At 48.3% G+C, this 12075-nt stretch overlaps 2 protein-coding genes across 2 annotated transcripts; one reads left to right on the top strand and one right to left on the bottom strand.

Annotated features, from left to right (window-relative positions):
- Positions 1-932: 932 nt before the first annotated feature.
- On the bottom strand, positions 933-2840 carry HOO65_020033 (uncharacterized protein; the record flags this gene model as incomplete). The annotated part of the gene is made up of 2 exons (XM_071006610.1): positions 933-1656; positions 1744-2840. The coding sequence occupies 2 exons, from the start codon at positions 2838-2840 to the stop codon at positions 933-935; spliced, it is 1821 nt and encodes a 606-aa protein (XP_070860671.1).
- A 3477-nt stretch (positions 2841-6317) lies between these two features.
- On the top strand, positions 6318-11410 carry HOO65_020034 (Vegetative incompatibility protein HET-E-1; the record flags this gene model as incomplete). The annotated part of the gene is made up of 5 exons (XM_071006262.1): positions 6318-6851; positions 6916-8853; positions 8909-9850; positions 9920-10138; positions 10241-11410. 5 exons carry the CDS (start codon positions 6318-6320, stop codon positions 11408-11410), a joined length of 4803 nt encoding a protein of 1600 aa, XP_070860672.1.
- Between the last annotated feature and the right edge of the window lie 665 nt (positions 11411-12075).

A 12075-nucleotide genomic window follows, 5' to 3' on the forward strand; every position in this document is an offset into this window, starting at 1 on the left:
AAACAAGCTACAACCCTGACCTTCAGATTTTAGGCCGCCTATCCTTGCCGACATCTGTAATGTTCTTTGGCTGAGAGGATTGGTTCCCTTCCTTGGTGACATGCGATCACTTGGTAGGAGCGCTACTGATAATGCAGTGCAGTTCGACACCTGGACGCTAACATAGAGAGACAGATACTACTACTAGCCTTGTCATTGTCATGTGTTAGTCGTCTCTAAGCGCTAGCATACATGAATGTGTAGTACTCTCACATGCTGCGCAGAATTGCAGATGCGAACTGTACACCCTGGTATCTACAGTGTACAGTACAGTAGAACTATGCCAATATGACTTGCTGATATATAGCGACTGGCGTAATTGTTTAACTGCACGCATGTACTGACGCTAGAGGGCGTGTACTCCGAACCCAGCCCCTGTATGCAGGTACAGGTGCGTTGGGACTCTGTTGTTAGCACACATGTACGTTCACAAGGCTGCAACGCGATGCGCTTAGATGTCAAAATAAGAGAAGAGAGGATGCACATAAGCGTACATGAGAATGGGTCACCGACCGTGCACAACACACCCGAAGCAGAAAGAAAGGGTACAGAGGTACTCATTAATTACGTTCTACGTACTGTAAAAACGCTGCAGCTAAAGCACGCCGCCCGTCAAGTGTTATGATGGAGTATGGATGGATCCATGAGGTACGCAAAAGCAGTGTAGTAGGACGTAACCATTCCAGAGACAACAAGAAGAAATGGAATGTCACGATACGATCAATTCGGTCTGCTACTGCTTACTCGGCAGGTTGAAACCACGTCCATAACGCTCAAATCCCTGCGATGCTACGCCTCTGTTGCGAGACCCTTGAGCAGAAGGCCCTTGCCCACCGCCTTGTCTACTGGTCTTGACACTTTCTATGCCCGGTTGTGTCAGACCGTTGATTTTCCTATCGGCTTGTTTCTGGTGGGCCTGAAGTTGTGATACTAGCGAGTGAGTCAGTCCTACTTGCTTGAGGAGCACTTGTAGAAGTCTTCATGCCCAACACCCACGACTCTACCCGTGGCGAGAGTCGGGCAGAAGCATCACATGTCGTCTCGTCATCTCTGATATCATCTTCGTCAGATTCAGACATGTCAAACCACTCATGTTTCCATATGTCTTGTTCACCCTGCGCATAACCATCTGAGCGCAACCAGCCAAATATGTTGCGTGTTGCATTCTCCGAGATAGCCTCCCGATCTCGTGCCATTCTTTCATAACATATCGCTGTAGTGCATGCATTTCCGGTCTCCTGCATTGGCGGCTTACCAGGCATGCTTTGACTGCCTGCCTTTTGCGACGGCAGAAATTCAAGATTGCCGTCCTCGCATTCCCAATCGATGCCTTCATACTGAAGCCAATGATCTTCGCATTGCTGATGGACTCGGACCTCTATATCGACATTCTCAATCGGAGTTTTACCAAACGGTTTCCATTGGCACACAGGGATTCGAACGTGGCGCTCGGACTGGGAAAGGAACAAGAGCCGGCACTCATCCACACGCGAAATGGACCCATCTGTAACAAGAGGGTTGGATACCGGTTGTTGAATGAATGAATGAATCGTTCCAGACCACGCAGCGGAGTGGAGGTCAATGGGTATTTGTCCAAAATGAACTTCCTGGAGGAGTCTGTCCTGTAAGTCTAGTATGATGCAACCGAGCCATAGAAACGCCACTCTCGGCGAACGCTCCATGCACAAACGTCCAACTACATACGAGTTATTGCCGGCCAGATGCTTGATTGCTGCCAAAGTTCCTTGAAGCCAAGGAGTGACGGCGTTGCACTCAATACGAGGCTCATAGAAAACACTGAGAAGAAGAGGACGTATACCTCTAGTATTGCAGCTCAGAGTCAGAAGTTTGTCTATATGATGGCTCCTGTGAATCCAATCGTTATTCGATTTCTCCTCTGAAAGACCGGGTGTAATATGTAGTACATCCATCCTGCTACTAGGTGTTGGCAGTCGTAGAGATCTCAGGCTGCCCATAGAAGGTAGCAAAATAACAGAAGCCAACGCAGCTTGACTCTGATCAGAAACGTTGTGTCGTGCGCAAAATCTATTGAGATAATGGGTGGCATCTGAGAATGTTGCGGCTGAATGGATAGAAGACACAGAATCCGCTGTGTGCAGTAGCAGGAAACCAAAACGTTGCTGAAGGCGGATGGACCAAGGCGCTAGAAACGTTTGTTGCTCATATGCCATGCTTGCTTGCCAACCCTGGTCTGGAGGAAGAATGGCAGCCCACCATCGAGCTTCTTGCGGACTCACGTCGCCAAGTTGAACACCGACGAGATTTCCTTTGTCTTGATAGTGAGTCGTGTCTTGGTGGGCTATTGCCTGACTTTCAGTGTAGGTAAGAGAGCAAGTTCCGGGCATTATTTCTGTCCAGCGGGCGGAAAGAATGTATGCCCAAGCTAGCATAAGTACGGAAAGATAGTCTTGATCGCGTATGAAGCATGGTAATACTGTATTTTGGCTCTCGGTCGACTCAGATATTGACAACGAGATCGGCTTCTTCACAGCAACCCTGATGCGTACTGATTGCCGAAATGTCGGCGTTGCATAGGCACACTTTGTTCCATGAGAGCTCCAAATAGATTCGCCTGCAGCAAAAACTCCTCCTTGGTCATTCTTTAGCCTTATATTGCGTGGCAAGACAGGATGCTGTTGGCAGATGTCTTGAATAGCAAGTGACAGAGCTGGTAGTCTGGATTTCTCCTCAATATCGGCGTGGAGCTGAGCCCAGGTTTTGAAACCCCCTTCGTAAATGGAACGAAATCTTTCGGCGCTTATTCGAGCTGCATCATCCATAATGGATCAAATAATTGAAGTGCTTGAATGAATGAAATGTGATGTGAGTGGAAACACTTGGCTTTTCGTTGGGCAAGAGTGGGGTACCGAAGGTGCAACCTGGAGTTTGATTCGTGGAGGCTGAGGACACATGACCATTAGATCAACATGCAATGCAGACCATCCTCTGTACTGGACAACGGTTGACTGGAGGATCGACAAGGCAAAGGCCCTGTTGCCACACCCGATCAGGGACTCGACAAAACCCCGGCCGGAACAGGAATGACCAGTCGAGTCACTGGCAGAGAAACTGAGCAAAGAAGAGGCAGCCAAGGCTCACCTGGACTTGCTCAGCAGAGAGTCACGAGATGCGATATGGGCCTACCCAGATGGCTCACGCAGCAGTTATGAAGACACTGGAGCAGGCTGGGCTGTCTACTACCGAGGGCTCATGCGGCAGATACGGAGAAGTGGCGGATGCGGAAGCACTTGGTGCCCTCAAGGCAGTTAGAGCTGCCACCACTGAAGTCGCCCCCTCACAAGCAGAAGGCCTGAACCTGTGTGTCGACAATGTGGGAGTGGTAAAACGGATCGGCCGCTGAACTAGCCGAGACCTACGACATCGGCTGGATGAAGGGGCTACACAGAGGCACGGTCGCCCGGATCCCGGCAGCGCGCTCCGGACACGGCGACTTTGAAGAGTATCACGTGCGGCTCAGCCACACGAATGCAGAAATATGTTGCCCAGTCGCAGGGTGTGACCAAGCCAAGACCTATAGCCATCCGTGGGAGTTGTGAGAGGGGGGCACGGCGCGGCGAGAAGGTGATTTCTCGGGAGAGGGAGTGTGAAGGTACAATTTTGTTTTTTCTTTGCTACTTTTCCTTTGTATTCGTTCTATGTTCTGTTCACTGCTTTGTTCTTTGTTCTTTGTTTGATGTTTGGCGTTGGGTTGTTTTCGTTCATTCCTTCTTTTTCTTTTTTTTTTTTTTTTTTTTTTTCCTATTGTACTTCAATCACGGTAGAGCGGCAGCAACAAGGTAACGAACTAGTGTTGGAGGATAAGTATTGTGGGGAATCTGCCTTGAGTCGAATTAACCCTGGGTAAACCCAAACATGAATAGTTACTTCAGCTTAGTTGTGCATGATAAAAGAACTTAACACTTTAGAAAAAGAATAGAAAAACAAGCTTCACCAATTCGATCAATCTGTATGCCAGCATGGTTCCACGTGCGACTGTACAGGATCACGAGTGACTTCGAAAGTGACATAACTGAATTGAGTAGATTATTAGGTCAGGGAGGGTTACCAGGATGGCTGACCCTAATCCAGTTAGCCCAAACATTAGGGTTAGTATCAGACATCAAGATCTTCTTCCAAGGCCCATGTGCTTGATGGCAGTGATGGATATATAAACCGGCTGAGATCCGCCCCTCGGACTAGACTTGGATAGATACAGAACAACTTCAATACTCACTTGTTCCTTCTTCCTCTTCTTCACAGGACATTCAGTACGTCCTCCTAATATCAACTGTTGTATTCCGACACAGGTTCTAGTTCAAGTACCACTTGCTAGCCGCGCGCTTAGAAAACTTGTTATCCAGGCATGCATTCATTCGCACAGATTCCATGTTCGTTTGAAACAGTTATGAACTATATGACGGCGGCCTAATTGGTCTCCCACCTATCGGGCCCTATGTGCAGTGCAGTGATTTGTAAACAAGAAGGCTTGGCTAACTTAGGTGAGCTTTGGAGGTTGACGGGTTGGGGGGTTTGCGTCTCAGTGAGCGTCCAAGCTAGAAAAAGGCCTACTGGTAGTAAGCCAAGAGTCGGCAGATAAGCTCTGACAAGCTTTCAAGAATGCTGGTCATCATGGGATCAAGAGACATGAAGAGAAGAACAGGCACCCTAGCTAGAGGGTTAGGGTTATTCAGGGTACTTGGTAAAAAAGTTTTGCATGTGCTCACAGGTACGTACAGACTTGCTGCTTGAAGATCTGAGTTATTAATGTTGAATTATCCTTTGTTTCTACCGTTATACCCACGACCTTTTTTCTCTGGTGAGCTAGGCTCTTATCAATTAACCTGAGGCTTATCCAGAGTGCTCACACAGGTTCTGTCAGCATTAAACTCTTCATGCTCACACAGAGAACAATGCTAGTCGGCTGAGAACAATAGACAAGGTTATTAAGTCTAAAATACTATGAATTATCTTTGGTACAGTTGATGAAGACTAATCATGTAGAGTCTAGTCACCTTGGAAACACATTTGGCCACCCATAGTGATTCAATATGAGCTACGCTGAGGCACTGTTCATGAAGAGTCACTTTCATAGCCATGCGCCATGCACCCACCCAGCTATTGTCCTTTGATCCTCATGATCTGCTGGAACACCTCGCAGGAAAAGCTGCTTCTGAAGGCATTGGAAAGATTGACAAATTCTTGCTCATGTATGGCAGGAAAATAAATAAATGATGCCAGTGGAACAGCTTCCTAGGGTAGCTCTGACTAGCTAGACGTTGGGTTGAGTGTGTGCCTGTACACATTTGTTATTGGATTGAAGAGCAGTAGCAGCTTGAAAGTACAGTGCATAGGGGTGATACAGGCGAGGGGCTTTGGCAAAGTCAGCGTGAGCTTTTCCAGTAACCCTGCTCTGTACTAGCAACTGTCATGGGACTCGTTTTGTCCTTTTCCCCCCAATACTTGAGTGGTGCCCAGGATTGATTCACCGAGTATTGCAATGATCCGCAGTGCTGCGACATTAAACTGAGCTTGTCAGCAAAGAAGTGAGTCCACTGCTGTGAGGGAACGATGTATTGGTGCGATGAGGTCTGTATCTTACACTAAATTATATGATGTGGAAGAACATACAAATGTTTAGCGACGGCCAAACAAGCTACAACCCTGACCTTCAGATTTTAGGCCGCCTATCTTTGCCGACATCTGTAATGTTCTTTGGCTGAGAGGATTGGATCCCGTCCTTGGTGACATGTGGTCACTTGGTAGGAGTGCTACTGATAATGCAGTAGAGACCCGGACACTAACATAGAGAGACAGATACTACTACTAGCCTTGTTGTCGTCATGTGCTAGTCGTCTCTAAGCGCCAGCATACATGGACTGCAAGTCTAAATAACACTACTGCTTTAAGGGTGACAGAGGACGATTTTTGGATAGCCAAGGGTGCCTGGTTTGTTTTGCCGGGTTTCAACATCAGGGGTGTTTACGTGTAGTACTCTCAAGCCGGGCAGAATTGAAGATACGAACTGTACACCGTTGAATCCTTGTAAGCACGCATATCTCAGCGTCGCAACTATCGCAATGCGAGGTTATTGGCTGGGCGATGTTGAGCCACGACTCCGCATCTGGCGTCAATGAGCACTAATCTGTAAATGAAGCGGTTCTCTTTCTAAATATCTCGATATCGATACTCAACAATAGCCTCCTCTCAAATTACCTTGTATTTTGTCCTCCTAACCTTTAACAAAGACAATATTCAATATGGGCAAATCTAAACTCCGAAGCCTTTTCCACTGTTTCACTGGGAAATCTAGCCCAGACGCGTCCCCGGTACTATCTCCATCCGCCCAAGTACAGCCGGAAGCTGAGCAAAGTCAGTCAGCACTTCCACTACATCCAAGCTCACCTGCTGCATCCGATCGCGAACCGGCGCCATGTTTGAGTCAACAAGAGAGAATTTGGAGGAAGGCTTATGATGCAGCAAAAGAGGAAGAGCCGGATTTGGTGAGAGTCTTTGAAAATATTGTGCTAGCCCAGCTTCGGGACAACGATAAAAGCACCCGGCCCGCCGGCCTAGCTGGAACGAACGAGGAAACGAGTCAGACAGTCACGCAGTTTGAAATGCAGCAATTTGTCCAGGAGGGAATCGCCCGAATGGCAAAAGAAACATCGGTCAAGCAAGAAATTAACGACGGCTTGCAACCAATACTAACGATCAGGGGCATCATCGACGGAGCCTTACGTGCTGCCCCGGAAGCCGCTACTGTGTGGGCGATTGTCTCTCTGGGAATTGAAGTATGCAATCCAAACCTGCGAGAGAAGCTCAAATAGGATACTGTTCATCGCTAACATTGCCTAGGTTTTGTCAAATCCCATCACTGAGTCACTTGAAAATCACGCGGGCATTCAATATGTTTTGTGCCAGATGAAGTGGTATTGGAACTTAACAGACCTACTGCTTGACGAAAATAAATGCGATACAACCACGGCTGCAATGCAGGACGAGCTGGAGAAGGACATGGTGCACCTCTTCCAAAAGCTGCTTCTATATCAGATGCGAAGCATCCGCCGCTACCATCGCAGTCGGGCTGCTGTTGTTGCAAGGGACATGATCCGAATCGACGATTGGACAGGCCAACTAGAAGATATCAAAGAGGCTGAAGGAATCGTACAGCATCACATGGATCAGTATAATACTCAGGAAAGCAAGATGCGTCTGCGAGGCCTCAAAGAAACAGCGGACGGCCTACAGCAAAGCCTACGAAATATCGATAAGGGAATCGGGCAGCAGGCAAAGCGACATGAAGACGAGAACGACAAGCAATGCCTTTCCGACCTTCACATAACCGATCCCTGCACAGACAAGAAGAATATCGAGGAGAAAAAGGGCGGGCTGCTAAAAGACTCCTATAAATGGATTCTGGAACACGATGACTTCCAGCAGTTCCTAAACGAAGTGCAAAGCGGAATGCTATGGATCAGGGGAGATCCTGGAAAGGGAAAGACAATGCTTCTTTGTGGCATCATCAATGAGCTGGAGCTACTCTTCCCGGCGGCGCCAATCTCATACTTCTTTTGTCAGGCCACAGGCGGTAGTCGGCTCAACACGGCCACATCAGTGTTACGAGGGCTGATCTATCACCTGGCACGTTTCAATCCCCAGCTCACCAAGCATATACGAGAGAAATACGACTACAAAAAGAGCTTTCTCGACACGGAGAGTGCTTGGCATGATCTTTGTGAGATATTGACCAACATGCTGAACGACTCAAGCATGGGCAGCGTCATCTTGATTGTCGATGCCTTGGATGAGTGTAGCAGTGACTTGCAACGTCTACTCGACTTCATCACTAAGCCTTCGCCTGCAAAATGGATTGTATCGAGCCGCAATTGGCCGGACATCGAGACATGGCTTGGTAATGGAGACCAAAGGTCTACGATCCATCTCGAGCTCAACCGAGACTCGGTTTCCGAGGCTGTGGAATCTTATATCAACTTCAAGGTGCAAAAGCTCGCAGACCACAAGGGATACGACCGGGCCATGAAGGATGCTGTTTTGAAGCATTTGACCACCCATGCGGATGGCACATTTCTCTGGGTAGCGCTGGTTTGTCAGGAGCTTTCCGATATGAGAACCAGAAAACGCCACACCCCAAATACGCTCAAGGCATTTCCACCTGGGCTTAGCCCTTTATACGGGCGAATGCTAGCACATATTTCTCGAACTTCAGATGGACCTATCTGCAAGAGGGTTCTTGCTACAGTCTTGACTGTATATCGACCTCTCACTTTGCAACAGCTACAGGCCCTTGTTGGTGAGCTTGAGAACTACGACAAGGAAGATGTCGAAGAAATCGTCGCCTTTTGTGGCTCCTTCTTGACTATCCATAACAGCTTTGTTCATTTTGTGCACCAGTCCGCAAAAGACTACTTGCTGAGTGAAGCCTCAACAGAGATACTGCCTTCCGGCATCGTGGACCAACATGAGACGGTTTTCGCACGATCACTGGATCTACTTTGCAGAACGCTGAAGCGCGATATTTACCACTTGCAAGCGCCTGGATGTCTAATCGATGAGGTTTCTGTCCCGGACCCCGACCCATTAGCCCCTGTTCAATATTCCTGTCTGTTCTGGGTCGATCATTTTAAAGACTCAGCAGAATGTGGGTTGACCAGTGGAGAAGACAAGATGCTCTCCTTCTTCAAAAAAGATTATCTGCACTGGCTAGAAGCTCTTAGCCTGATGAAAAACATTTCTGCTGCGGCGAGAGCGGTTGGGAAGTTACAAGCCTATTTGGTAAGTTCTTCTTCGGTGGAAAGACTTTGACAAGATAAAATCTAACATTTTGCAGCAGAGTAAAGCATCAAACGATCTGCGAGACATCATCCAAGACGCGCGGCTGTTCCTCCTCTCCCACGCCAGGATAATCGAGACCGCTCCGCTTCAGATTTACATATCGGCTTTGATTTTTAGCCCTACCAACAGCTTAACGAGACGGAATTTCAGCCATGAGCAGCCAGGATGGATCGATTTGAGTCCAAGGGTTGGGGAGGGCTGGAATGTTTGTCAACAAATCCTCAAGGGTCATCGTCGTGCGGTGCAATCGGTCGTGTTCTCAAATGACGGGCAGCGACTGGCATCAAAGTCCTTTGACAATACAGTCAAGATCTGGAATGCCACTTCTGGCGTGTGTCTGCATACCCTTGAGAGCCATTGTGATTTGCTGGGATTAGTATCAATCATGTTCTCAAATGATGGGCAGCGGCTAGTATTAGGATGCAAGGACCACACAGCCAAGATCTGGGATGTCACTTCTGGCGCATGTCTACACACCCTTGAGGGCCATGATAGCAGCGTCACATCAGTGGTGTTTTCACCTGATGGGCATCGACTAGCATCAGGATCCTGGGACATGACAGCCAAGATCTGGGATGCTACTTCAGGCGCATGTCTGCATACCCTTGAGGGCCATCGGGACTGGGTGATACCAGTCGTCTTCTCAAATGATGGGCAGCGGCTGGCAACAGGGTCAGATGACGGCACAGTCGGGATCTGGGATGCCACGTTTGGCACATGTCTACACACCCTTCAGGGCCACGATGGTTCGATAACATCGGTCGCGTTCACAAAAGATGGCCATCGACTAGCATCAGGGTCCATGGGCAAGGCGCTCATGATGTGCATGGACAGTGCTAGCGACGCTGTGAAATCAGAGGTTGATTTAGGTAATATGCAGATGCAAGCGTCAGGGTTGCATAGCAACACAGTCAAGATCTGGGATGCTACTTCTGGCGTATGTCTGCATACTCTCAAGGGTCATCATTCAGCCGTGAAATTAGTGGTATTTTCAAATGCTGGACAGCGACTGGCATCAGTGTCATTTGACGGGACAGTCAAGATCTGGGATGCCACTTCTGGCGCATGTCTGCATACTCTTGAAAGCTACAAAGACGCAATCACATCAGTGGTGTTCTCACCTGATGGAGATCGACTAGCATCAGCATCTCAGGACAAGACAGTCAAGATCTGGGATGCTACTTTTGGCTCATGCCTGCAGACGCTTGAGGGCCATGATGGTGAGGTGACATCAGTTGTGTTCTCGAATGATGGACAGCGACTGGCATCAGCATCCTCTGACAACACAGCCAGGATCTAGGATGCCACTCTTGGCACATCTTTGCAGACCCCTAAGGGCCACGATGAAACGGTCACGTCAGTGGTCTTCTCGAATGATGGACAGCGACTAGCATCACTGTCCGATCACGGGACAGTCAAGATCTGGGATGTCACTTCTGGCGTACATCTGCACACTCTTGAAGGCCATTATAGGGTAGTAAATTCAGCTGCCTTCTCAAATGATGGACAGCGACTGGCATCAGGGTCTTGGGATAACACAGTCAAGATTTGGGATGTCACTTCTGGCACATGCCTGCACACCTTTAAGGTCTGCGATGGTGTGATCACATCAGTGGTCTTCTCAAACGATGGACAGCGACTGGCATCATGGTCTGCTGGCGGGCAATACAAGACCACAGTTGCGGATTCTGGTGCTCCTGTTTATACACTTGAGGGCCACGATAAAACATTCAAATTCGGGGAGTTCTCAGAGGATATAAATCCACTGCCATCAAAGTATGATGGCAAGGCAGTCAAGATCTGGGACGTCACCTCTGGCGAGTGTCTGAATACTCTTGAGGGCCACGATGAAATGGTAATGTCAGCGGTGTTCTCCAATGACGGACAGCGACTAGTGTCAGGATCCTGGGAGAAGACAGTCAATATCTGGGATGTCACTTCTGGCACATGTCTGCACACTCTCAAGGGCCACCGTAAAGCGGTCACATCAGTCATGTTCTCAAATGATGGGCAGCAACTGGCATCAGGATCCTGGGACAAGACAGTCAAGATCTGGGATGCCACTTCTGGCGAGTGTCTGCATACTCTCCAGGGCCACGATCAAGCGATCGCGTCAGTGGTATTCTCAAGTGATGGACGGCGCCTAGCATCAAGATGCGGGGACAAGACAATCAAGATCTGGGATGTCACTTCTGGCAAGTGTCTACACACCTCTCCGGTGGTTAATACTTTTCATTGTCCTTCTACTGATGTTGGGTTTCTGGACATTCAACCGCAGGCTGCACCTACACCGCCATCAATTCACGAACCCTCATTAGTTACCTCTAGTTTCTGTAGCTACTCCGTCTGCGCTGATGGCACTTGGGTCATGAAGGATGGGCAAAGAGTGCTATGCTTGCCACCATCTCATCGGCCTAACATGGCAGCAGTCTTTGAGGGTAAAAGGCTTGTGCTCGCTCCTCCTTCCGGGTCTGTCATCATTATAGGATTTAGATAAACCCTTGCCCATGAGAATTTCTGCATTCAAATCCATATCTTTTACACTATCAATAAATCAAGTCTTTCATTCTGGGCATAAATAAACACGGCGTCGCAATCCGATTCATTGAGCCGCAGTCAACCAGTCGGTTTCTTGATGGGCCTTTTCTTGCCTTGCAACAGGCCATCAAGCGCACATCACAGAGGCAAAGGACAAGTAGCACAAGTAATACTTTTACAAACACACTTTAGACCTTGGTTGAACATTGAGTATCGTAGCAGGTGGCAATGCCCTCATCCTCTACCTTATTTTAATCATTCATCCTACGTTTCTATACGAGTCATTTTCGGTCTTGCCCTGAACCGACCCCCCAACCACCCTCTCCTCTCTTCTTCTATTCAGTTCGTAACAATGCGAAGTTTCTTGCAGTCATTCATCACTTCTTCCGCTATTTCCTCTGGACTTCATCTATAAGATATGTAGTTTGCAAATTCATCTCCACTCAGCACACCATCGGGCGAAGGCATGATCTAGATACTTTTCACACGATGCTGTGATCAGATATAACTCCAATCAGGTTTGGCCAGGTCTTGTACCCGACACCGCCCTTGCTCTTCATACCCAACATGAAATATTCAGTGTAATACATCATTAAACCAGGTCTGTGACTATAAATGGGCTTG

This window comes from Ceratocystis lukuohia (assembly GCF_044167205.1).
Source record: "Ceratocystis lukuohia strain C4212 chromosome Unknown Supercontig2_pilon, whole genome shotgun sequence".
NCBI classification, from domain to species: Eukaryota; Fungi; Ascomycota; class Sordariomycetes; order Microascales; family Ceratocystidaceae; genus Ceratocystis; species Ceratocystis lukuohia.